The sequence below is a fragment of the Protopterus annectens genome, chromosome 14.part0, assembly GCF_019279795.1.
Source record: "Protopterus annectens isolate FY-2018-M chromosome 14.part0, PAN1.0, whole genome shotgun sequence".
In the NCBI taxonomy this organism is placed as follows: domain Eukaryota; kingdom Metazoa; phylum Chordata; order Ceratodontiformes; family Protopteridae; genus Protopterus; species Protopterus annectens.
Genome location: NC_056748.1, coordinates 26910262 through 26938129, shown reverse-complemented (window position 1 = coordinate 26938129; position 27868 = coordinate 26910262). Strand labels below are relative to the sequence as shown.

At 42.2% G+C, this 27868-nt stretch overlaps 1 protein-coding gene across 1 annotated transcript in view; it reads left to right on the top strand.

The window, feature by feature from the left end:
• Window positions 1-27868, top strand: part of FRYL (FRY like transcription coactivator) — a 3917685-nt gene that overhangs the window by 2038163 nt on the left and 1851654 nt on the right. Inside the window, exon 31 of the mRNA XM_044055727.1 lies at window positions 19212-19380. Within this exon, the coding sequence (XP_043911662.1) occupies window positions 19212-19380 (169 nt within the window). The remainder of the gene's footprint in view (window positions 1-19211; window positions 19381-27868) is intronic.

Genomic DNA, 27868 nt, shown 5'->3' with positions numbered 1-27868 from the left:
AGAGGGCCCTAATGGGGATTCCGCAGATTCTGATCAGGGAAGAAGTTCTGGATACTCTTAATGAATCTTGTCAAAGTTTGGAACCTCCTGTGTTAGGGCTGTCATACCTACCAAGAAAAAACAGAAGACTAATAATTCTTCTGTACGTCCTAAGGACCCTTGAAGAGAATGGCAGGAGTTTACTCTGGCCTGTTTAAAGCCTTAATGGCCCTGAAGTCTCTTCAAGGGGTGTCTGTACTTGCTCCGCATTGAACTTCAAATCCTTCTAAAAGGTGTAGGGAACCTGATTCCTTGGATGTGGATTCAGAATCTGATGAGTGGGGTCTTTATCTTATTCTTCTCAGATGCCTTCTCCCTTGGCTTATGGCTCTGATTAAGAGGAATCCATTAGCTCCGAGTCTCCTTTGGAGGAGTTGTCTTTTGCGGACACAGTAACCAGAATGATGGAATACTTTTAAGCGAGATTCTTCTCAGGTGTCCGATATCCAGAAGAAGTATTATTAGTTGCTTCAGGTGGACAACTCTAAACCTTCTGCAGTACCTCTTGTGTTGGCTGCTTTGTTAGACACTTTTATAGCTGCCTCTAAAACTCTGGATTCTCATCCCCCTGCTCCTAAAATACCTGCCAGGTTCTGTAAGCTTCCTGAGGATTGTCACTTCTACTGAAGTGTCGTTTGTTGAAAGTCTGAAGAAGCGTCCTTGTAGACGTGAAAAGCGCTTACTTTTTATTTTATTTTATTTTACATTTGTTGACCGGGCTAGTCTAGCTGGATACATGTCCATTTTCAGTAGAGGCCCGGGGAGAAAAGCTCCACAATAAAAATGGGTTAGTAAAATCAAGTGTTATACATTCAAATAAGAAATATTATACAAAAGTAGGTGTTACAGAGAAAAAACTGGTTCATAAGTATTACTAGCAAAAATACTTTACAATAGTGAAAATAAGCAAGCATAAATATATATATATATATATATATATATATATATATATATATATATATATATATATATTTTTTTTTTTTTTAATTAAGGGTGAATATAAAGGTTGAGAAAATAGAAAGTTTTAGTCAAGGTTTGTAAAGGACAGAGCTAATGAGAATTAAGCACAGGATTTAGCTGCTTTTTGAAGGTTCAAACACAAATACTATACTAACCTAGAAAAGGTTTGAGGGGGTGAAAAGGGTAGAGGGAATAATAGTTTAGTCAGGGTTAGTACAAGGACAGAGCCATTGAGACTTAAGCAGAGTTTTTAGCTGCTTCTTGAAAGTGGGTAGAGAAATAATAGTGGTGAGTTCACGTGGAAGCTTGTTTCAGATAGGTCCAATACAGTTGGTGAACAAAAAGTCTCCAGCTTTGTTGTTGGATTTATAGGGTGCTGCTAGTAGCTTTGTAGCGGAGCGCAAGGATGATAGATTTCTATAAGGAGTAATAAGGGTACTAAGTATTGTGGTGTTAGAAGGTTGATAGAAGATTTTGTGGGTGATGGTAAGTTGCTGTAGTCGTATTTGATTTTGTAGTTCCAGCCAGCCTAGTTGTTTAAGATTAGAGCAATGATGGGTTCTAAAAGGGACTCCTGTGGAAAATCTTGTAATATTATTATAAGATACTGCTAGTTTATTGAAATTAGATTTTGATAAGTTTGTGAAAATAGGTGAGGCATAAAGAAGGGTAGAGAGCAAGTGTGTTTGAGCTAAAGTACTTCTGGCTAAGGTAGTTAGGAAGGGTTTGAGCCTGTAGAGATCTCCAAGTTTTCAATTGACTGACTTAATGGTTAAGTTAATATGGGCATCGAAGTTGAGATTATGGTCTATTGTGACACCTAAAAGTTTGGTAGTTGAGTCAGGGGATATTATTGTGCCATTGTTTGACATTATATCGAAGGTAAAGGTCAAAGATTTCTGTGATGGGGTAAAAAGTAATAATTTAGTCTTTTTGGGATTTAGTAAGAGGCCATGCTGATAGAACCAGTTTTCTGCTGCTGTGAAGACTTGTTGTGTAGTGGTCTGGAGCGTAATTGGGGAGGATGCTGAACATATCATGGTTGAGTCATCGGCATATTGTATACATATGGATTGAGGCAGGGACATATTTAGTTTGTTAATAAAAATAGAAAAGAGGAGAGGTCCCAGTATCGAGCCTTGTGGCACTCCAATTGTGATGGGAAGAAGAGATATTTGATTATCCCAAAGAACTGCTTGTTGTCTATTTTCTAAGTAGGATTTAAACCACTGGATAGCTTGACTGTCCAAGGCAAATGATTTGAGGATGTTTAGTAAGAGGGAATGGTTGACCATATCAAAGGCCTTAGAGCCTTAGAGGTTGATATTGATTTTTGTAAGCAGTATTTTATACTCAGTCAGCCTTGTTTGCTGACTCTTTTTTGTTTTTTGATTTACTTAAGTGTCTTTCTGCTGATCTTGCTGTGGTGGCAGTATCCTATGACAAGCCTTCTAAGCTTTTGTCCTCTACCAAGCTCCTGCCTTTGGATAAGGATAGTAGAGGGGCTTGGGGAGGATTGGAAAGAAGGTTTATACTGCTGCCACTTTGGCCTTTAGGGTCATTAATTACCAGACTCAGATGACCAGATATGCTGTGGCATTGATTGTCCAGGCTTGTCAGGTTATTTCTGTCCTCCCTCATTCTGAAGGTAAAGTTCTCTGCTCTCTTTATTTTGGGTTCTACTTCTCAGGTGGCTCACTGCTCTATCAAGTGCAGCTGTGGTGCTATTGATGCCTCTGCCTCTTCCAGAGCTGTTGCCTTTGTGTCCGTCACCAGGCGTTATATTTGGCTTAGTCTGCAGACATTACACGAGTATGTTCAGGTCAACTGCTGGATGATCCTTTGGATAATAAACATCTATTTGGTCTGCTGCTGCCGCCAATATGTTTGTTTCCAAGAAAAAAGGTAATGCTTTGCAGGACCTTAAACATATTTTTGTGTCCTCCATCCTCAGTTCCAGAAGAACTATCCTACTAGGCCTACTTTTGCTCGCAAACAGGCCCATTAGGCCACTAAAGGCAGGAAGGGTGATAAGCGAGTTCCTCTTGCTATATCTTTTCAGGCTCCTGTGGAGCAGAAGCCTCTGTTTTTGGGCAAGCCTACCTCTGTCTGACATTTTCCCCCCACAATCCTCAGCCAGGTTCCTTTGTCTCTGCTGTCCCTCTGTCTTTTAAACTGGCAGCTCATCCTCTCAGATTCTTAGGTTCTGCCCGTTGTCCATCAGGGTTACTACGTGGTGTGGAAGTCTCTCCCTCCTTTTTCAGAAATTCCTCAACCACCTTGAGTACAACTTCCTCATTTCTCAGAGCTTCTTGGATCCCTGGTAGACCAGGGAACTATTCAACTTGTCCCTCATTCCCAAGTAGGACAAGGGATTCTACTCCAGGGTGTTTCTGGTTCCTTGAAAGGAGGGCACTTGGAGGCTTATTCTGGATGTCTCCTTCCTCAGCACCTTTCTAAATGTTTCTTGCTTTCTCTTCAAACTCTGTTTCCTGTGTTGCTACCCCAGGATTTTCTGGTGTCCTTGGATCTGCAGGATGCTTATCTTCATATATCTGTTCACCATCTTTTTCAGGAAGTTATGTTTGTTACTTCCTCTTACTTTCAGTTGTCCGCTTTGCCTTTTGAATTCTCTATTGCTCCATGGGTCTTTACAAAATGCCTGGCTCCTGTGATTGTCTTTTGTAGACTCAGTCATTCATATTTTTTCCTTATTTAAATGACCTGTTGATTCAGGCACCTTCTCCTAGTTGCCTGTTCTCTAGAGTTCACCATTTCTCTGCTTCAAAGTCTGGGATTCAGTATCATCTTTCAAAAGTTTGTCTTGACTCCGTATCAGGATTGTGTGTATCTGGGCTGCAGGATTCAGACAGTGCTAATGTTGGCCTTTCTTTTACCTCCAAAGGTTTTGTCCTTGACAGCTTTCTTTTAGTATTTTCTTCCCACTGCCTGCCTTTCCAGTCAGGGATTTTTTTTTAGGCCCTGTGATTCATGTTGTCTTCTATTCCAGTGCTCCCCCTTGCCAGAGTACATATGTGGAAGCTTCAGTGGTAGCTCAAGTCACTTTGGCTTTAGCATTGCCACACACTCTGGATTTTATAGTGCCTCTACTTAAGCAGGAACATGAGTGGTGGATTCAGCAACTTACCCTCAACCCAGGCCTGCCTTTTCAGCCTCCAATTGCTTTTCAAGAACAGTTCATTGATGCTTCAGACATGGGGTGGGGGTCTTCCTGTGGTCACCTGCAAGTTTAGGGTCTCTGGCCCCCCCATCAGAAGTCAGAAGATATCAACATCAAAGAGATGAGAGCTCTGATTCTGGCCCTTCAGGCTTTTCACTCATTGTTTTCTCTAGGACCACTGAAGGTTTACAAAGACAACACCACAGTGATGTGGTATATCAACACGCAGGGGGTCACACAAACATATATTTTTGCAGGCTAGCTCTTCAGACTTGGAATCTGGCTATCAGTTAACTATTTGGGTAGGGTATATTCCTTCAGAGCACAGACTGTCTGAGGAAGTCTGAAACACAGGCTCACAAATGGATGCTTGACAGAGACATGTTTCTGGACATAGTCCATGAGTGGGGTATTCCACAGGTAGAGCTTTTTTCCTCCCATCTGAACAGGCAGCCCCCTCTTTTCTGTTCCAGAGTGCAATGCCATCTGGAGTGGAAGATGGACGCCCTTTCTTTTCCTTGGAAGGGGCTGTTTCTCTATGCTTTCCCTCCTCTTCCTCTACTTCCAAGAATCCTGCAGAAGATTCAGGTGGACTCTCCAAACATCTTGCTAGTGACTCCTTTTTGTCCAAGACAGCACTGATTTCCCCCTCTTAATACATCTGGCCAGGGGCGCTCACCATGTTACCTCACTGGTTGGACTTTCTCACACAGGACAAGGGCTCACTCATCCATCCTCATTTGTCCACTCTCTAACTGACACTGTGGGTGATAGAATTTTGATCCTTGTTAGGCACCTCTTTTTCTGAAGATGTGTTCAGGGTTTTACAGGAGGCAAGAAAGCCTGCAACCAGAAAGTCTTATGTCCAAATGGAAAATATTTTCTGTATGGTGTGGCGCCATGCCCATAGCCAGGACTCTGTTAAATAGTGGAGGTCTCTCTTGTTCTGTCCTGTTTGTGAGAGTTGCACAAGTCTGGCTTTGACTTTTCTTCTGTGAAGGGCCATTTCTGCCTTGTCTGCCCATGAATCCTCCTTTGCCTTCTCGTTTTGAGGTCAAACAGTTTCTTAAAGGTGTCCTGCATCATAGACCATCAAAGAAACCTGCAAGTCCTCATTGGGACCTTAATTTTGGGAAAATTGTCTCAGGCTTCGTTTGAGCATGCAGTTGCAGCTTCTTTGCAACACTGTACCTAAGGGACCATCTTATTGCTTGCTGTTTTGCTCAGAGGGTTTCTGAGCTCCAGGCCCTTATGGCCATTCCTCCCTTTTTTGTTGCCCAGAGACAGGGTGTGTCTTCCTACTAATCCTTCATTTATGCCCAAGGTAGTTCATGAGTTGCCTTTAAATCAGGCAGTACAGCTCCCTTCCTTTTTTCCTTCTTTGTAGTCTGATAGTGAGAGGGTCCTGCATACTTTGGATTTGCACAGACAGTTCAGGTAATATTTGGATAAAACTAAGACCATTCGTAAGTTTGACCAGCTTTTTGTTTCCTTTCATCCTAGGACTTTGGGTTTAGCTGTTTACAAGCAAACCACCTCCTCCTGGTTATCTAAGGCCATTTCCTTTTGTTATTCTTTGCATGGCAGGTGTGCGTTTACTTCCGTTCTCATTCCACTAGGGCTGTTGCCTCTTCTGGTGCTTTCTTCAAGGGTTTGGCTGCTAATTCCATCTTTGAAGCTGCTACTTGGCCCTCAGTGCCTACTTGCTTTAAGCATTTCTAAGTTTGATATGGTTCCTAGGGCCAGAGCAGGGTTTGATAGGGTAATCCTGCATGGGTTTGTTGAGGGCTTTTCCCAGCCTTCCACCTCACTCCTTATCTTGAGCTTTTGTACTCTCCCTCAGGTTAAGAATGCTGCAACAGTGATATAGGACATAGCACAGTTGTGTAAAATCTTACCATAACAGTAGATGGTCCTCTTCACTGTTGCAGTATTTGGTCCATCCCTCCATCCTCCTTTTTTCTTTACACTCCTGGCCTAGGGTACCCCTTTTCTATTGCATAGCCTGCTTTTGTCGTATGGAGACTGTTCTTTACTGGGGCAGTTCAGTTCTGGGTAATTACGTTAGTACATCATCTTTATGCCGTGTCCTGAGCGGGAAGCATGTGTGTGACGTACGGCACATACAAGATGTAAAGGCTTTGGTATACTAGCTGGACTTTGGACTATCCTTGGCAGGAGATCCTTAATTTGAAGAATATTGCAACAGTGACGATGACAAAGCATACTGTTACGGTAAGATTTTACACAACTGTACTTTTACTAGGGCATTTGCTGCCTCTGGTGCTTTTTTCAAGGGTTTGGATACCAGTTCTATCCTTGAGTCTGCAACTTGGTCCTCTGTTCATACTTTCCCTAAACATTACAAGCTGGATGTTGTTTACAGGGTCATGGCAGGCTTTGCCAGGGCTATCCTGCATGAATTTGTGGAGGGTTCCTCTCTATCTTCCTCCTTCTAGGCATCCTCTTGTACTCTCCCTTGGGTGTAAAATACTGTAGCAGTGATATGGACGGAAATAGTGCAGTTGTGTAAAATCTTAAAATAACAGTTGATTCCTCCTCACTGTTGCAGTGTTCAGTCCCTCCCTCCTTCCTCCTCTGTCCTGACTCTTGCCCTGTGTTCTTCTTGCCCTCCTGGCCAAGGGGCCCTTTTCCTTTCTTCCTTTATTTTTCCTTCTGGATGCACATGTTCCTATTTGTCCCTGAAGGTATTCTGTTCTTCCCGGGGCTTTTTCATTTCTGAGTATCTGCGTCTGTATGTCAGTTTTATGGCCTATATTGTGCACAGGGAGCATAAGTGTGTCGTATGGTACTTATAAGAGCTGAAGGCTTTGTTATGCTGGCCAGACGTTGGACTGTCCTTGGCAGGAGATAACTTGGGTGAAGAATACAGCAGCAGTGAAGAGAGGAACATCTACTGATACAGTAAGATTTTATACAGCTGTACTTTTCCATCTATTGTACATGACATTTTGACTGTGTATTTCCAGCTTTTGTCTGACATGTACGTACTGTTTGGCAGACTGATCTTTAATACAGTTAGTAGTTTTCATCGCCACTTGAACACATATTACATTTTTCAAAACTTTCTGCTTTAATGAAAATCTTTAAACAGAAAAATAAATACAGTTTAAGAAGACTGCCATCCCCTATTAACTTAAAACAAACCAACAAAACTATGGACATTTTGAAAAAAAAGAAGTTTAATCCTTCAGATTGAAAAAGTTACCACAAGTTAACAGCTGCACCCACAGTCATTATCTAATCTAAACTTAAGGATACCAGTGCTAAAGTGCATGTTACAGCCTGGATTCCCCTCTTAAGATTGATTGCTGTCTGTTCTTTTCTTAGGTCCACTCCCCTCCCAGATGTGATCAACAGTTTGCATACTTTCAGAAAACATCGACTTTTAGCCCCATGAAAAATTGCACTGGCTACCCTCAAGTAAAACTAAATTGCATACTGTTCTATTAAGTACATTAAATGTTAAGGGTGTTCTGGAGGATATCTTTTATTCACTTCCCATAATTTCATACTTTTATTTTTACTCCTCTGCTTGCAATTTTACTGTTTTTGCATTTCCTTCAGCAGCAAATGTTCAGAACTCTCAAGACTGTTTGCACCTGCAAGCAGCTCAGCTTCATGCAATAGTTAACCGTAACAAAAAAATAATGGCTCTACAGGTGTATGAAGGCCTCTCTGTAACTTACACTCTGAAAACAATGTACAAAATTCCTCCTGGCCAACTGCTTTCCACTTCAGACTTCATTTACCACTCTGAGTAGCTGCTAGTGGGGAAAAAAAAATGACCAGCTAATATCTTAGCAGCTGGAAGAAACTTAGCATTTTCCATGCTTTTCATAATTGTCTTATTTTTCAAGCCTGTTTTTTTCCAAAAAAATAGTTAATGGGTTAAGTCAAAGACATTAGTATAAACATCCAACCTTATAAAAACAAAACAAATCATTTTATTTCTATATGTAATATAATCAGTGCACTTTTTGTACCCCACCCCAGCAGACCAAGCATTATAATAATAAAAACTTGTTTCTGTCTATCCTGTCTCATCTTGTTATACTGTAAAACCTACATTTTTACAGCTGAGAAAAACACTTGTTTAGTTTAATATTTTTAACACTACATAAGTCATTGAAAGAGTCTTCTCCCACACATTTAAAATATCTGGCTGCCTCTATACAAAACTGTTTTACAATATAGCATGCAGTTTATGTACCATGAAATGTTTTATACAGATACTAGTAACAAAAATGGTTTACTTAAAGTTGCTTCTCTCGCCCCTTTAATGTTCTCCCAAAAATTAATGACACAGTAGGATATGTGCTATTACAGTCCAACCATAAGTTTAGTAATGTCCACAAAATTTCAGTCTTACTTCAGTGTTGCTGGTGGTCTGCCTAATCAGCTCCATTTTCCAACACCAGACTGTGGTTCATGCACAAGGTTCTCCTAATTCTTCTAGTCATCTCCTGTTTAATTTTTTTCGTCTTAAGCATTTTTCTTTGGAACAATGGAAATGACTTCATTGTCAAAGTTTCTCTTTCGGATTTGTAAGAAGAATGAGAGAGTCCCCTTCCTCTTCCTGGCTTACTTTTGTGGATAAATTTTATTTCCTCCTTAGCCTGTTCTGCATCCAGAAATGTCTGATCCTGCAGGAAAGAAATATTTTGAAGATACAGCAGCTTGAATCTCACACCTGCCTCTCGAGATTCCCTGATTGCTTGGATACATTTTCTTCTCTTCTACCTGGTGTACAATAAATATTCATTTCCCAGAAGTGCTCTGCTTTCTGCAATTTCTAATTTTTTTCTTTCTGCCCTAGTTTAGTCAGGATCAACTTCTTCTGCTGGTATGATTGCTTTTTTACTAATGTGGGTCTTTGCTCCTTTCTTGTGGCTGGGACTGTAGCATAACAGGGTTGCCAGACGTCCCTATTTGAGCGGGACTGTCATGAGATCAGCAGCCCAATCCAGAGTCCCACACTGCTGGATAAAATCCCAGTGAAACAGCCTCCGGTTTACTTTTTTTGATTGGCCCGTATGCTGGTATAACGAGTCAATCAAAAAAATCACAAAACGGAGCTACTTCTGTTGAATGCGGAACTGCCTGATCCACATTGAATAGAAGTAGCTCCAATTTGTGATTTTGGTTGGCTCGCATACCGGCATAGAGGCCAATCAGAAATCGCCAAACACAGAGCTACTTGTGTTTAGTTCCGCATTAAAGATGTATATATTTTTTATTTTTATTTTTTGGTCTTCACTTAGCGTGAACGACCTTTTTTTTTTTTTAAGAAATCTGGCATTCCTGCATGCATACAACATGCCCTTCTAGTTAACAAATCCTGCTGTAGAACACCAGTCTAGTTGCTTCTTTGTGCCCCCCTGAAATTTGAGCCATTTCCTTCAGTTTTTCTGGTACAGCAGAAAATCTTTCGTTTTCTCTGTGTGTTCTGTCTTCTAGCTCTACTGTAATTTTTTGCTTCATGATCTGGAAGCCTTTTCTTCATTTCAGCCTCTGATTTTTTTTGCAGTTTTATTGGTTCATCTTAATAGCTAGTTAATGCTTTTATTTGAGTTGATATAGTCCTTCAGTGTTTTTACGTCTGAATTACTGGAAAACATCTTTTGTACCAAAGCTGATGCCTGAACTACTTTTTTGCAAAACAGCAGCAAGGTTCTCCCAGCCATTGTTTTCATTTCACCTTTTCTGGTTGATTTTCTTTCAGTATCTCCAGGTTACTTCTTTGCCGGCATCCAGCCATTGTACTTACTTACCCAGTAACTGGATTTTTCCCAAAGTAATTTCAGACTCCCTTTTCTTAATGTTGGTTTCTAGATTAGGAGAGCTGAAGTTAAGCTGTTGTATCAGTGTGCAGCCATCTTGGAAGTCCAGTTCTCAATGCTTTTTGAGATGAAAAAGTGAGAATGCCTTATTTTACCAACCCCCTTGCAACCTTCTCTCCCAGCTGGAGGGATGCATTGATACATCCAAATCTCAGAATTCCTAAGTTAACTACCTAGATGTTAGAACCCTAATTACCCACTTGGAGAGGTTCCTAACTGAAGTACTAGCAGTAATGCAGGCAGGTAGCTTCAGACCTGCTGGTCTGGATATGTGGGTAAGTGGAAAAGCTCTGTTCATGGTGGGAAAATTTGCAGATCAATCCAGAGCCAGTATCAGTGCAGCAAGTCCTTGGTTACCTTGCTTCATTGTATAATGCAGGGCTTGGCTTTATCCCCATTGAAATTCACCAGTCTGCCATTTCTGGATGCCTTCCCAGGATCTACCAATTGGTGCTTATTTGACACTTAAAAAAACTCAGTCACTTCTCCATGAGACATGAACTTTGTTGTTCAAAAATTCCCTTTGCTTCCATTTGCACTGTTCAACTACTGCTCCATGAAATTTTTTTGAAGGCTGAATTTCCGGATTCTGTTACAAGTGCCTCGTTGAGTATATGGGCTCTAGGCATGTATAGCAGTCAAGCTCTTAGCTGTATTTTACCAAAACATGGTGTCTGTAAGGAGTGAAGCCCTCCCTTTTTTTGTCACAAGTAGTTTTTCAAATTGCAGTGACCCAAGCCATTAATGTGGTATTTTTCTCAAGTAGAGGGGAGAGGGTGTTGCTTTTACTGAATGTGTAGTACCTGACCAGAGGATGTAGGCAAATAAAATCATAGAGCAGACTGTCTGCAAATGGCTGACTAACTGGTATTCATCTTTGCATAGTCTTGTAAGAGCTCATTCTACTATGGTATCAACCTTCTACAGGAATATTTTGGCCTGTTGTACAAGTGAAGTTGTTACTTGAGCTTCATGTGTTGCTTTGCTAGACACAACAGACTTGGCAACTAATTTAGAAGTAAGGCTGTGTTTGTCACTGCATTTATTTTAGGTGTGGTAGCTCCCCCTCTGTAGGTCTGTGGTCAGTGCTGTTATTGCTTGAGTGGTATTGTCAATAGTGCAGCTGTGTTTTAAAGTTAGCATTGCAGCAGATAATTAGGAGTACAAGGATAACTGCTGCAATATAGACTTCTGCATTCCTTACCCCCTTTTTCTCTCACCTACAGGAATGTGTCCAATCTAGAGGTTCCTTTATTTTCCTCTCTTTTCTGCTTTGGTGTGAGTGGGCAGCTGAAATCCACATCACTTACTATTGTGCCAATATTTAAGCACTTAAGAAAAAACAAACTTGTTGTGGACCTTGCTTGACCACTTGTTCACAAAAAATAACTAAAAATGGTGCAGGCTGTCTTTTTCTACCCTGTGTCATTCTTATAAATTTGGCATGAAGAAGGGACATAGTTGACCCAGGGGTGACCAAAGCAATGGAAGTAAAAGTTCTTTCCCAATTAATCTTGAATGGTACTGCAGCTGTGATAACCAGAATTTAAACAGCCTACTGTGGTGAGTTTAACACACCTGTACTTTTCTTTTACATAATGTAGATGACCAATCAATAAAGGTTTCCTTTCCATGTCAGGGCACCTATAGACTCTGCAGATGGGTCAGGGGAAGTGCTTGGGGCCCCCACACTTCGAGCCTCAAACTTTCATGGTTGATTTAAGCATAATCCCCTTCAGAGATCAGTTCTTCCCAGAACTGCTTTTCTTATTACAAGAGGCTAGGAAATCTAATAGTAAGTCTTAACTGGACCAATGGAAGAGATTCTCTTTGTAGTGTAGCACTAAATGGGCAGAACCTGCACCGTCATTTGCTTGGCTCTTTGCAGACTCACCATCTCCTTCACATTAGCATTCAAGGAGATCTTATACTTTAAGCTTCCCAAGAAGCACTTTCTTCCTCCTTAGGATTTGAACTTTGTTTTTGAAAGACATTCTCCCCCACCCTCCACCCAATCATATTTGATCAATGGCCTTGATTTGTTTCCTAGAACCTTTCTAGTGGCCATCACCTTTGCCAGGAGAATCATTGAGCTGAAAGTTATGTGCAAGGAACCCTGCGCAGTTTTTCCCAAGGATAGTGTGACCCTTGGCACTAGTCCTTCATGCCCATAGTGGTCCTAGAATTGATAATTTATACTGTACACCCACCCCTCCCCTTTTTTTTTTTTTTTTTTTTTTAAGTAAACCTCTGCACTAAAACAAAGTAGACAAATTCTTGGACTGATACATATACTCAAACAAGCAGCATCACTCAGAAGCAAATACCTTAGATAGATGTACCAGCTTTTTTGATGTTCATCTCACATTGCTGCAGTCCTTACATATGGGTAGTCCGCTGTCCTCGGTCGGCCCGAATGCCAAAGTATTAGGCTGACGTCGGTCATGGGCGCTCAGATCTGACATCAGAGCGTCAGGGTATTAAAGCGCATGACCGACGTCATATCCTCAGTCTTTTTTGCCGCATGGTCCGATGCAGAAGCAGCGTTTGCAAGTGCCGTTCGGCGTTCTGAAATTTTCGTATTCTGAGTTTCAGACCGAAACCAAGTTGGGCTAAGTACCCCGTTGGGGAATATTTTGTTTTTCTTGCCTCAGTTAATTCGGATGTCAGAAAAGTGAATAATTGTATTTCTTGTGGGAAACAGATACCGCATAGGGATTACCACTCTCTTTGTATTCCTTGTTTGGGACCTGAGCACGACGTAGTCGGGTGTCGCTTTGTGCTAGGTTTAATAAGCGCACCATTAAACGTAGGTTAGATTGCGCTAGGCTTGTCTTCGGTAAGCGGTGTAATTATAATATGCCGTCGGATCCTCCGACGCCCGCTACCGCGAAGAAGCGCAAAGAAAAATCTTTAAAGTCCAGGCAGGATGAGTCGTCCGTTCCGGACGCCGGTTCTTTAGAAACTACGGTGGAATCTGTGGATCCAGCCGAGGTTTCAGTTGAGTCTCAGGGGGAGGCTTTAATTTTGCAGGATGTGGCCTCTCAGGAGTCAGGTCAGGCTGAGGGGGCCTCTGAGGTTGCTGTTCTCCCTTCCTTGCCTAAGGTGGTTAGGCCTTCTCCTTCTGTCTCTAAGGCTCCTTCCAAAGGCAGGCCTGGTTTGCCTTCCACGGGTGTCAGTCCTAGTTCTGCAGGTTCTGTGCCTAAAAAACACATGCTTAAAATGGCAGAAGATTTAATTTCTTTAATCAGAGGTTCTATGTCCCCTCCTGATAAGAGGCCTAGGGTGGAGCCAGAGGTGGAAAGTTTGGAGCAGGCTTCAGATTATTCAGAGTCTTCGGCTGAAGACATTCAGGATTTTCCTCCTTATTCTGATTCAGGCAGAGGATTCCACTCCTTCTGCTTCTCCTCCAGAGGATTTTTCTTTTTCAGAAACCCTGCATTCTATGAGGGAGCATTTTAAATGGGAAGGTCAGGATTTCTCAGATTCCCGAAAGAGGCTTAGGGAATTTTTGTTTTTACCACAACATAGGCCCTTGGCTATACCTCCTGTTTTGGATGTTGTTCAGGACGTTTTCTCGAGGCTTCCCTTAATCCAGACTCTCTGCCTCCTGCCAGTTAAGCCAGACAGGTATTACAGGGTACCTGAGGCTCATAAATATCTGTATAAGAGTCCAAGGGCTGACCCAGAAACTATTAGCCAGGGACCTAAGGGTGTCAGGGCTTCTGTTGTAAAGAATCCAGTTCCTATGGATAAAGATGCTAGAGCTTTGGATAGATGGGGTAAGAAAGTGTATACCTCTTCCACTTTAGCAATGAGGGCTTTGAATTGCCAGTTTCATATGTTGAAGTATCAGAATTTTCTCCTTACTCAACTAAAATCTAAAGTGGATGCTTTGGCAGAGGGCATAGAGTGTAAAGAATTACAGGATTTGGTACATGCCTCTGAACAGGTGGGTAAGCATTCTTTGCAGTGTGGTTTCGATGCTTTACAGGCTTCTTCCAGGGTGGCTGCCACTGGTTCAGTTATTCGCAGGCACGCCTGGCTTAAGGATCAGAATTTGTCAGACCATGTTAAAACTAGAATTTTGGATGCTCCTTTACAGTCTGAAGTTTTGTTTGGTTCTCCTGTGGAGTCTGTCTTGAAGAAAATGGAAGACAAGGCTAAGTCTATGCAGACTGTTAAAGATTTTTTGCAGGTGCAGCCTCCTAAGTTTAGCAGGAATTGGCCTACTAAGGGATGGGCTTATCCTTCTTCTGATTCACAGTCTAGGGGGTAGATCTAGACGTGGTAGGGGCAGAGCTCAGAGTACTTTCAGGCCTAGAACATGGAGCTCACCTGCACAATCTACAGGTGAGGGCAGGGGGCCAGTCCTTTTGTAAACAGGCCCAATGACCTGCATTTTCAGCTGCCAGATTCTTCCTGCCTGGCAGCTCCTTTGGGAGGAAAGTTGGCACTCTTCAAGCAAAACTGGCTTTTAGTCACCCAGGACAAATGGGTGTTGGACATTATAGACCGAGGCTACAAGTTTTATTTCCATACATTGCCTCCTTTCAAAGGCATGCCAGACGTTCCTCCTCAGCAAAGGGTAGAGGCTCACAAGCAGATTTCTTTACTTCTTCAAATGGGGGCTATACAGCAGGTCCCTCTGTCAGAAGTGGGCCTAGGATTTTATTCTTGCCTGTTTCTAGTACCAAAGAAAGGAAACACTTGGAGGCCAATTTTGGATTTATCTATCCTCAACACATACCTGGACATTCCAAAATTCAAAATGTTGACGTTGCAACAACTTCTATCTCTGTTGGGCAAAGATCACTGGATGGTAACTCTGGATCTCAAAGAGGCTTATCTTCATGTTCCTATCAGGCCCAGTTGCAGGAGGTACCTGCGTTTTCGGGCTGGGACTTTACATTATCAGTTCTCTGCATTGCCCTTTGGCTTATCTACTGCGCCCAGGGTATTCACAAAGGTTCTGGCTCCAGTGATAGCCTTCTTACGGTTAAGAGGAATACAAATTTATCCCTATTTGGACGATTGCCTGATTCTTGCTCAAGACAAGTACGAACTTCTTCATCATCTACAGTATGTGATGGCAGTGTTAAGGTGCCTAGGGTATTCTGTGAACGAAACAAAGTCCAGTCTAGTACCCTCTCAGGAAATGTGCTTTCTGGGTGTGAGACTGAATACAGCTTCCCAGATGGCTTTTTTGACCCCGGACAAGCAAAAGAACCTTTCTCTTTACTTCCATCAATTGTCTCTACGGTCCAGGCTGACTGCAAGGACAGTCCTTCAAGCCTTGGGGTTCATGGCATCTTGTATTCTGGTGCTTCCCAATGCCAAACTGCATATGAGGAAGCTACAATGGTATCTCAAGAATGTATGGACACAACACTGCCAAGATCTGGACACTGTCATTCAAATAATACCTTGCATTCAAAAGGAATTTTTGTGGTGGGCTCAGGAATGTCACCTAAACAAGGGACTCTCTGTGACCCGACCAGAGGCGAGTCAGATTTTAACGACAGATGCCTCAGACAAGGCTTGGGGAGCACACCTCAATGGAAAATGGGTTCAAGACACGTGGCCTGCCGGACTTCAACATTTACATATCAACTTGAAGGAGATGTTAGCAGTCCAATTTGCATTGATGGCTTTCAAGGATTTACTTCACCCAGGGCAAGTGTTGATTCAAACAGACAACACAACTGTCATGTGGTACATCAACAAGCAAGGGGGAACCCATTCGTACCCTCTTTGCAGGCAAGCAATGATTTTGTGGGAGACTGCTCTCAGTTTACACCTCAATCTTCAGGCAAGGTTTCTACCAGGAGCACAGAACTCCTTAGCAGATGTTTTGAGCAGACAGATAGTGGATCCCCACGAGTGGAAATTGGATCCTCATGTGTTTCGAAAATTGACAGTGATATGGGGAACTCCAGACATAGATCTGTTCGCTTCTCCACTAAATTTCCAGTTGCCAAAGTTTTGCACAAAAATGTTTCATCCCACAGCTTGGAAAGTGGATGCTCTATCATTCAGTTGGAGCAATCTTCACGTCTATGCCTTTCCGCCTCTGCCTCTCCTCCCAAGGTACTCTTGAAGGTCAGACAAGACAAGCCCTCCATGATTCTAATAGCTCCAGATTGGCCTCGACAGCACTGGTACCCTCTGCTGAGGAGTTTAGTACGGGAGCCTCCATGGCCTTTGCCTTCGATTCCGCACCTTTTGTCACAGGTGGGCAATCATTTCCTCAATGTCAGGATTCAGTCCCTGCATCTAACAGCCTGGCATATTCTGTTCTAGAACCTGGAGGGTCGCAGCTTCCACAACAAGTTTTGAATGTTATTTTGGAGGCCAGAAGGCCTAGTACAAGGAAAGTTTATGCTGATAAATGGAGGAGATTTTTAATTTGGAGCAAAACAAAGGGTTTTGATGTTTCCAGGCCTGATTTAAGTGTTTCTCTTCAATATCTTACAGAATTATTAGACAAGGGTTTGTCTTTCTCCTCTATAAAAGTTCATGCTGCAGCCATTTCTGCTCACTATGACTGTGACCCTCCATTATTCTCTCATCCTTTGTTTAAGCAATTTCTTAGAGGGGCAAAGAACATAAGACCCCCACGTAGAGCTCCTACTCCTGCCTGGGATCTCAATTTTGTGTTGGAGAAACTTACTTTATCTCCTTTTGAACCTGCAGCTACTGCTGAGTTAAAGTTTTTGTCTTGGAAGACTGCTTTTTTGTTGGCCATTACGTCTGCTAGAAGGGTTTCTGAATTACAGGCTCTTATGGCAGTTGAACCCTTCCTAATTTTTCATAAGGATAGGGTATCTCTGCGTACTAATCCTACTTTTATGCCTAAAGTGGTTTCAAATGTGGCCTTGAACCAATCAATTCATTTGCGTACTTTTTATGCAGATCCCCAAAATAAAGGGGGGAAAATTTTGCACACTTGGGATATTCACAGGCAGTTGCGTTATTATTTGAGCAGGACTAAAGGGTTCAGACAGTCTCAGCAGTTGTTTGTTTCTTTTGCTTTGGGTTCTCAGGGGAAACCTGTTTCAAAACAAACTATTTCTAAGTGGATTGGCTTTGTATTGCTTTTTGTTATTCTCACCATGGTAAGGAGATTCCGGCTGGAATCAGACCTCACTCCACTAGGGCTACTGCCACTTCTACAGCTTTTTAAGGAGTAGCTACTAAAGATATTTTGGAAGCAGCTACTTGGAGTTCAGTGCATACTTTTTCTAAACATTACCACCTTCCTCTTTATTCCAAATCTAGGGCTGGATTTGCCACTGCAATCTTACAGGGCATTTTGGCAGCTCCCAATGCTTTATGATTTTGCCAGCCTCCCTTTACCTCTGCTTTGGGATTCTACCCATATGTAAGGACTGCAGCAATGTGAGATGAAGAACATAGTACAGTTTTGTACCTACCATAAATGTAGATGTTCAAGATCCACATTGCTGCAGTCCAATTTACCCTCCCTCCTTCCCCTCTGTAGTTTGGAATGGTTGTATGGTTTGGGTGGTAGCTGTTATTTGTACATGCCTTTTGGGAAGTATTCTATTTTTGGCTGTGGCCTTTCTTTTTAGGGCCTTCTGACATCTGGGGCAAGAAAAGACTGAGGATATGACGTCGGTCATGCGCTTTAATACCCTGACGCTCTGATGTCAGATCTGAGCGCCCATGACCGACGTCAGCCTAATACTTTGGTATTCGGGCCGACCGAGGACAGCGGACTACCCATATGTAAGGACTGCAGCAATGTGGATCTTCGAACATCTACATTTATGGTAGGTACAAAACTGTACTTTTTTGTGCCAGCAAAACAAGCCAGACCTAAGTGATTGGCTAACTTGGCTGGCTTTTGGTCTTAGCCTCTCTCTTGTCTATTAAACCTTAGGGGAAAAAAGTTAAAGAAAAAGCTCAGATAAGGGTATTTGTTAGAGAGCAGCCTGCATCACTTTCATGTCTGTGAACACTACAAACTGGATTTGCAGTCTGGAAGCAGTGTAGGTTTTGTTACTGTATTTCTCTTAAGATGCTGCTGTAAATGTGTTCCTGGTCTGGAGTCCGTTTTCTCTTTGGCAACTAACTGCTTTTTCCACACATGGAATTACGCTCTACTAGTGATTCTTGTAAACATTGTACAGTTGTGTTAAGGCAGTCAGTCTTGACATTGTAGTCTCAGATAACAGTATCACTGCTGTTTTAGGAACTTTTACCCACCTTATCCCCGTGATTGTCTCCCATCTCATCTGGTGTCTGGGTAGAGTAGTAATATCCCCTTGCTAGGGTGGTGATCTTTGGATAGGCTTCTTGACCATAAAAATTGGGTTGTTCTGTAGTACAAGGTTTAATTTCCTAAAACACTTGGGTTGTTATCCTGGCTTCATTAGCAGCAGCTCTTCCTTTTCTTTGCCGCACAGTGATGGGAAGGGCATTCGGGGCACATGGACTGCTTTCCTGTCTACAGCCGAATGCCATACTGGTGTGTTCATTACAAGGAAGGAAGGTTTTCACTCTGTGTATATGTTCAGCTACTTGGGAAGTCAGGGAGGAAATAATGGCATCCACCTGTAGCCAGTTCCCATTTGTAAGGAATTGTTCTGTAGTAATTCTGTTCTTCATATGTACATTTATTGTGAGTGGTGAGTATCTTCACACACATTTACAGTCATGCATATTCAAACTAGGCATTTTGTTTACATTTTCTGTTGTACAATTTCTTGAATATCACATAATCCTAATAATGGAAAAGTCTCATTCACTTGATTACTGAAATGAATGGTCAGGTATTGTGATATTCTGTTATAAGTGCCAATATGTGTATTGATGTGTTTGCCTCACCTACTGTGTGTCCCTGTGCACTTATTTGTATGTGTGTTTTGGGAGGAGGGGATGATTAGTAAAATTCTTAAACTTTATAAGGAAGCCATTAAGAGCTGCAGTGTGTACTATACCATTGCCTTTTCTGTGTGTGGTGATGCAAAATATGTCAGATTGGAAAGCAGGCTGAATAAATCAGCAGTGAAGCTGTAGATAGCACATCATCTTATTTGACTTGGTTCAGAAGTTACTTATGACCAGTACAACTTTTCATTGTAGTGTGTGTAGTTGAGTGTTCATATTTTAAAAGTTTTTCTCTTTTTTTTTTTTTGCAGATCCTTGAACCTAAGCTGTTTCGTTATGCCCAAAAGCTAGAGGTGCATAGAACTGATGGGGTGTTGAGTCAGCCATCTCCTCTTCCACACCTGTATTCATTGTCTTACTACCAACTGTCTGAAGAGCTAGCAAGAATATATCCTGAACTAACTCTTCCAATATTCTCAGGTACTGTGTTGCGTGCTTAGTTTGCCCTTATTTAGCGCTTCATAGGATGTTACTAGACTATTGACCCGAGGGTCTTCACAAGCCTAGCCATAAAATCCCAATATAAAACTAGGTGAGAGATATCATCTATGACCAAGATTTTTGTAGCAAGGATTATCCATGTCTAGGAGAGAAGCAGGGGCAATCCCCAGCAGAAACTTATGGTTTCCCATCCAGTTTGCTGTTAAGTAGGATTATGGTGGTGCTCTGCTTCACATGGATTGGAAGCCAGATACAGAGGAGTGGCAGTGTATGAGAGATGTATCTGTCTATCCAGCAGGTTATGTTTATGTTGCAGGCTAGGTTGAGGTCCCTGGAACGGGTCACTCTAGTCCCATTTGACTTACGGATGTGCAGCATTTTCATTAGACGTGGGTCAGATACAGTCTTGTAAGCCACAAGTCACCTCCAAGTAGTCTATATGCTGCTGAGAACAGTGACAACGACTTCAGTCCGTCCAGATAAGGCATGTGCCAGAGACCCTAAATTCTCTTAGAAATCTCTGAGGTCTCTCAACTGCTGCAGGTGTCTAGTATGGTACATACCAAAGGGAACATTATGTTCAATAATAGGTCTGATGAGGGATAAGCACAGGGGAGTGATAACCTCTTTTGCTCTTGACCAACCACAATAATACAAAAAGGCACTGTAGAGGTGTACAGGATACAAACTGAAGAACAGCCCAGGAATCAAAGGAATATTTTAATAAATAATTTCGGAATACATAACCACATGATAAAATTAAAACGCTTAACAGAATCAGAGTTTTTCGTACTCTGCTAGGGCTTCATCAGATAAGAAGTTCATTTACTCCTACCTTTTTATATTATTTTTATAACAATTCATGCTCATTAATTAAACAATAAATCAATTGACCTATTTTAAAATAATTTAAAATAAGTTTTTATTTTAAAATTAGGTAATTTATTGTTTAATTTTAAATTATTTTAAAATTAGGTAATTGATTTATTTAATTTTAAATGGTTTTAAAAGTAGGTAATTTGTTTAATGAGCATCAATTGTTATAAAAATAATATAAAAGGATAGGGGTTAATAAACTTCTGATGAAGTTCTAGGAGAGGACGAAAAACGCAGTGATTCTGTTAAATGTTTATTTTTTATGGTGTGATTAGGTTTATATATTCTGAAATTATTCATTAAAACATTACTTTGGTTTCTGGGCTGCTCTTCAACTTGTATCTTTTACAACTTCTACAGTGCCTTTTTGTATTATTGTGTTGACTGTAATGAACTGAGGCTGGATGTATTGGCATTGATTGTCTTTTATGGTGTTTGTTTGCTGTTTTGCTCTTGAGGCGATGCCTTTGCTAATCAGGTGAGTGACGGAGAATGCCTTCCTCACCACAGTAGACATGTGATTGAAGTTGGTCACAGTCAACTTGTGTTTTCATGTCTCTCACTACAGAATTGGTAGTTAGGGTATTATTGTTTATTTTATAATCAGCAGTGACATTGTTTTTACTGAAGAGAATGTTGCACTTTTTAGCATTTAGTTTAAGACCATGGCTTTGGCACCAATCATTGGTCTGTGTAAGCCCCTCTTGAAGAATACTGGCATCACTAGAGGATTCAGTAATAGCACCTAATTTGCAGTCATCTGCAACCTTGGTTAGCCACAGGCCCTCCATTTTGGCAGGGACTTCAGAGAAGTATATGCCAAACAAAGAGGGGGCCCAGCAGTGATCCTTGAGGAACACAACTGGTGACAGGTCTGTAGGTAGAGGTGAAGTCCCCACTTTGACTGAGTGTTATCAATCTGTGAGCCAGTTTTCAACCCACCTGACAACATAGGAGTTGATATTCAACTAGGTTAGTTTATCAGTGATGCTCGAATGTGGAGTTGTGTCAAAGGTGTTGGCCAAATCAAGATAGGCTGTGTGCACAGCTTTGCCTATGTCTGTGGCTCTGGTCCCATTCTCAGAGAAGTCCATCAGGTTTAGCAGGCACAGTCTATCCTTGACCAAATAGAACAGGGATGGATCTAGGGTTTGGAAGTCAACTATATCCTTATTTATGAGCTCCATGATGATTCATAGGATCACACTAGGCTATCTGCCCTAGGGCATTTACAAGCCTAGCCAGAGTGTGTTTGGCTTTCGCCACCCCTTGGAATGAGTTTACTGTGCCTTTTTTAAGGTTGTGTTTATTGTGCCTCTGTCTAGTAGTGACACAGAAGTGATCCCCGGGGTAAACCTATGATCTCCCATCCACTCGTCAAGATTTTTCTTGAAGAGAGTCAGTGAGGGGCTCTGCCTAACGTGGACTGGGATTCTATTCCAGAGTGAAGGGAGCCTCTGGGTTATGAATCTGTGTCTCCAGCATGTCCTATTTATTTCTGTACTGAAATTCAAGTCACTCTATCGCGTAGCTCTAAGCGTTTTGGATTTTCTGAGGTGGAGCATGTCCATTAATTCAGGGTTGGACATGGCTTTGTACGTCAGGCATAGATCGCCTCTGAGTAGGCGGTATGCAACTGAGTAGAGCTGGAGTTTCTTTAGCCGAGGAGCATATGGCATCTGTTTGAGTCCCTTGATCCTCTTAGTGAGATACTTTTGGGGTCTTTCTAGTTGCTGCAGGTGACTTCCTAACCACTTTGGCAATGTGGTTGTCAAAGGAGAGGTTACTATCAACTTGGGTCCCCAGGTCCCTAATTACTTCTTCTGTACTTAATAGATTACCTCCTATGTGGTAATTTGTGGGCACTTTGTTTTTGCCAAAGGGTATAACTATACACTTTTTGGCATTTAGTTTAAGGCCATGGCTCTGGCACCAGTTATCCGTCTCTAAGAGACCCTTTTGGAGGATGCTTGTGTCAGCTGGAGAGTCAATTATGGCGCCCAGTTTGCAGTCATCTGCGAACTTGGTCAGCCACAGTCCTCCTGTGTTAGCCTGTACCTCAGAAAAATATATTCCGAATAAGAGAGGTCCCAGGACTGAGCCCTGTGGGGGATGCCACTTGTAACTGGTTTAGAGTCTGACATGGCTCCAGAAATTCTGACCATGTGGGTTCTGTCCTTGAGCCAGTTTGCAACCCATCTTATGACGTAGGGGTTTATATTTAGGCTGGAGAGTTTGTCTACGATGCCCGAGTGGGGTATTGTGTCAAAGGCTTTTGCGAGGTCTAGGTAGGCTGTGTGGACCACCTTACCCTCATCAATGGCCTTGTTAACTGTTTCAAAGAAATCTACCAGGTTCAGGAGGCAGGATCTACCCTTGACAAAGCCGAATTGGGTAGGGATCCAGTGTCTGTAGGTCCCCAATGTCTTTGTTTATGAGCTCCATAATGATCCTCTCCATAGCTTTGCAGACCAGGCTAGTCAGGCTTATGGGGCGGTAGTTTCCAGGGTCCGTGGAGGCACCTCCTTTGTGGAGTGGGACTACTGTTGCTGTACGCCATTCTTTGGGTACATATCCTGTAGTAAGGCTAAGAATGAATAGCAGCTTTATGTGAGGGTATAGCTCTTCTTGGAGTTCATGTAGCACGCAGCCCGGGACACCGTCCGGTCCCATTGATGCTGTGTTTTTTGCTTTGGAGAGGGCGGCTCACCTGGGCATCTGAGATGTCAGGGCGGCAACACTCTGCTGGGATAGATATTTGTCCTTGGGGGGGGGGGGGAGTTTGCACTGAACCTGTCTGCCAGGATGCTGGCAATGTCTGAGGGTTCAGTGTGTTTTTTTGTTGTTATGGACTAACTCTGAGCATATCTGAGAGTTGCCACCCAGGTTTCTAACATAACTAAAGAAAGCCTTATGATTATCTTTTGTTGCTTGTGCAGTTTTTTACTCGAAAGTGGCCTTGGATGTTTTTATGAGTGATCGTAGTTTTTTGCTAGTACTGATCAGAGATGCCTTCCCTTTTAGGGATTTTGCTCTATCATGTAGTAGCTTCCTTCTTCTGTTGTATAGCTTATTTATGGCTGGGGTCCACCAGACAGGACAGGACGCCTGCCTTTGGGGGAATGGGTCTTGGTTTTATTTGGGATTGCATGATCCATGCATTCCTGAAGGTGTCCATAGAATGCGTTTATAAAGGATTCAGCAGATAGGGCCGTGGTTTCCACTGGCCTGGGGGCCTTGAAGGATTCCACTTTGGTTTTAAGAAGTGTGAAGTTAGCTTTTGAGAAGTTCTTCACTGTGGTCTTTTGTGCTGGGGGTGGGGGCGGGATGTGGATTTCTACGGAGATTAATTTATGGTCCGATCTTACCAATAAGGGGTATACTTCTGGTATGGAAAATTGTGTTCCCATGTTGGTGATGATCAGATCTAGTATGTTTTCCCCTCTTGTGGGAGTGGTGACCAATTGTTCCATAACATTTGAGTTTATAAATTCTAGGAACCTCTGGGCTAGGGTGTTGGGGCTTGAGTAATGCTCCCAGCCTATGTTTGGATAGTTGAAGTCCCCCAATATGATGGTGTTTGGAGAGACCTTCATATTCTCCAGTGTCTTCTGGAAGGCCGAGTGGGGTTCCTGAGTTTGAGAGGGTGGTCTGTAGCATGCTACAAACTGAAAGGCAGTTTTGCCCACTGTTAGTTGCACATGGATGGTCTCCGATGCTTCATGCAATGCCACTAACCTGGATGTGTGGGTGTCCTTGATGAATATGGATATTCCCCCTCCTTTTGTGGTTCGGTCTGAGTTTTGTGGCCGAAAAGCATGATATATGAGGTATAACCTGGTAGTGCTGGGGTGCTCTCGGGAGCCTTGAACCAGGTTTCTGTCACTGCACAGACATCGATGTTCTCCATATTGAGGAGGGCTTCGAGAGCGTGCATCTTGAGGTTTAGACTTCTGGCGTTGAGCAGCATTACCCTTGGTTTCTTTCTACTTGTGTTGTCTAAGGAGGAGGGTTTGTCTTTTGAGCCTTGCCTAAAAAAGGCACTATGGGGGTGGCAAGAGCCTTTGCCTATATCCGAAAGCCCAGGGGTGACAGGTGCAAGCCGTCCCTTGCAAAGCAACGTGGCTTGTCGAGCATGACATCCCAGGCAGACATTCGTTTCATTGTCTTACAGATGACGCTGGTTAAACTTGTGGGTCTATAGTTACCCGGGTCTATCGCCTAGCCACCCTTGTAGAGGGGGATATAATGGTCATTGTTTTCCATTCAGTGGGGACAAAGCCTTTACTCAGGCTGTGGTTGAATAGGGTGCCTAGTGAAGTAGATAACTCTTGTTTAGGAACATTAAGAATGCAGGCAGGAATGCCATCTGGTCCCATGGAGGCTGTGTTCTTAATCTTGGAGAGAGCATTGATGACTTGCTCTTTAGAGATGCAGGGAGTAGGTGATGTTGAAAACATGGTTTGTGGTATGCTTGGGGGATGGGGGGTGACATTTTTGCCAAACCTGTCTGCTAGCCAAAGTGGAAAGGTATGATGATGAAATGGGGAGGACCTAAAAAATCAAGGAGAGACTGGGATTTTGGATGCAGACCTTTGAGGAGAATAACAATAATCATACAGAGTATTCTATCCATAAAGTAGTAAAAAGTATTCTAAGAACTAAGCCAACACAGCAATGGAGAAAGGAGATTCTGCCGTTATGGATGACTGCAATTAGGGATACAGACAGTAGGCAAGAGGAGGCTGGAATTTGTTAGAGAAACCTGGCAAAGGAGCCAAGGTATTGGGAACAAATAACTAGAGGGAGAAAGATGATAGAATGGGAAGATGCCAAGAATTTATTTGAACTTTAGGTTAGAGATTGCCTTCCCAATCAGGGATTATCACAGTATAGGCAAAGAGAAAGAAAAGGGGGGTCCTAAACTAAAGACCAGCACTGGAAGAGTTTGTAGTAGAATCTAGAACAGAAGTTGCCATTAAAAAGGAATAATTAGTAGAACATGTAAATATTGCATGATAACTATAAGAATCAGTCAGAGGAGGGTAGAAAGGATTGGGAAGAGAGATTGGATAAGCAGTTCACAAAGAATGAATTTTTCTTCAGGCAGACAGCAAATATTGGGAGGTGTGACGGAAGAAAGAGGTAATTGGGAACGTATTTTCTGGGAGTGCGGTCATTTGGGGATTTTAAGGATTTCCTGCGGGATGCAGTGTCAGATGTGAGGGAGATGATTTTTCTGAGCTATGCTACAGAATCGGAATTACCTAGACATGGTAAGGCCTTACTGTGTGTAATAATGGTGACTGCCAAAAAAGCATTTACTACAAAATGGAAATCGAAATCTAAACCTAGTATACTAAAAGTAGTAAATATAGCAATAGAGATAAAACAACTGGAACTAAGATCTTTAGAAAAGGGTAGAAGGACACTACATTGGAAAAATGGGAACTGTGGGGACAATACATACAAGGGAGGAGTGAGGTTTAAAAGGCAGCAGGACTTAAATGAGCTGTGTAATGTTTGAAAGAAAAAGATTGGGTAGATTATAAGTGATGTATAATGTTTGCAACTTGTGTGTCGGCATGGCTTGTGATGTAAAATGCTTGCAACTAGGATTGTGTCAGAGTGGTTTGTTTTCATTTATATAAATGTATGATTCCTGTGTAGTAAGTGATGGTTTAATAAAGATGACTTTTCTTACTTAAAAAGACAGGAATTGAATAATGTATGTAATGTTGCTTAGGCTATATTATTATATATAGCAGTATATGTGAAGTGTATAATGTTTATTTTAATATAGTTTGATTACTTTTATATGAATGTAAATGTGCCTGTGTCACAACTGATAATTCAATAAGTGTTTGAAAAAAAAAACTGTCTGCTAGCAGGTGCGTTAGTGTGTGCGATACCATCCACAATTAGTTCAGCACACGTCCAAGTCCTACCTTTTAGGTTGTGGACGTAGCTGAAGAAGGCCTTATTATCCTTGGCTGTGATTGCTAAATTTTTCTCATAGTTGCTCTTTGAGAATTTTACAAGTTGTCTTGTTTGCTTGTTTAGGCCGAGGAGGGTACTCTTCCAATGCTGGGTTCTCACTTTTGTATTTTTAGATAACAGCTTCTTTCGCTTATTGTATAATCTTATTGCTAGACGTCCACCAGGATGGTTTGTTTTTCTTGAGGATCTTGCTTTAATCCTGTCGGGCACGGATGTGTCTATACATTTGTGTAGGTGTTTATACAGGGCATCAGTGTATACCTTAGTATAGCCATTAATTCCATCTGTGGAAACTGGAGATTGAAAGTCTATTATACCATCCCTTAGGAGGGAATAGTTAGCTTTGGTGAAGTTTTTTAGCCTGACTTCTCCATTTGGTCATTCTAGTGCTGCTTCAAAAATGACTAACTTATGGTCAGATTTAGCCAGTCCGGGCCCTACACTTGAGGTGTTGCATCTGTCACTATTGGAGCCAGGTCTAGAATGTTAGAGCCCCTTGTGGAGTGGTGCACTGTTTGTTCCAGGGCATTTGAGTTTACAATATCCAGGAACTTTTGTGCGAGTGAATTTGAGCTTGTATAAGATTCCCAGTTAATGGATGTGTAGTTGAAATCATCCATGATTGTCCCAAGTAGGCCTGAATAAGCTGTGTGGGCTTCTTGGTTCATGGAGGGGGACCTGTAACTGACAATGACATGAAGGGGGGGTCTTACCCACGGTGATTTGCACTTGGAGTAACTCCATAGAGTTATCTTGTCTAGCAAGTCTAGAGGAGTAATTATCTTTAATGAAGATAGATACTCCACTTCGTTTGTTTCTCACACCTTCAATTTGTGGTCTGACAGTGTGGAAAGCTTTGTAACCTTGAAAGGCAAGGATACTTTCTGCGATCTTGAACCAGGTTTCTGTGACTGCACAGATGTCAAAATCTTCCAGGGAGAGGAGTGCCTCTGACACCCTGTTTAGTGTTGCTATTCTGGGCATGAGAGAGCAGTGATTCCAGCTTCTTAGTGTAGGGGCATCTCTCACAAATTGTACTTGAGTGATTTAGAAGTAAAGGGTTGTCAGTGTACATGAGGCAGTTGCTTCACTGCATCAACAAACCTATGTCAAATAGGCTAGCAGGAGAAACCGAGGGAAACTGACGATCCATAATGCAGGGTTTGAAACTGGTATCTTGGTATCTCCACAGTAAGGAGAAAAAGATGGGAAGGTCTGGTAGGGGACTATTTTAGGGAGACTAACCTATGGGGTGTACAGTAGGAAGTCTATAAAAATGGGGATCTGTAGGGTCTGTTGTTAATAGGCAAGAGGTAAAATCATTGCTGGGTGGCTCACTGAACAGCTGAAAGCTGTTTTAAGAACTGCTATGCTAGATAGCAGCCCCTCCTAAGGGAAAGTACATCTGCTGGCACTTTTGCATCTATAATCGTCAAGAGTTGCCCCCTTTGCATGGTGGTGTGCTGTGAGCAAACAAGAGCAAAGCAACTAATACAAAGAAACCGATGAAAATGATCAAACTGAGCCCTGAACTAGGGAAATAGCTCAAACTTGAGCCCTGAACCGGTAACCTTCAATGAGATAGTCCTAC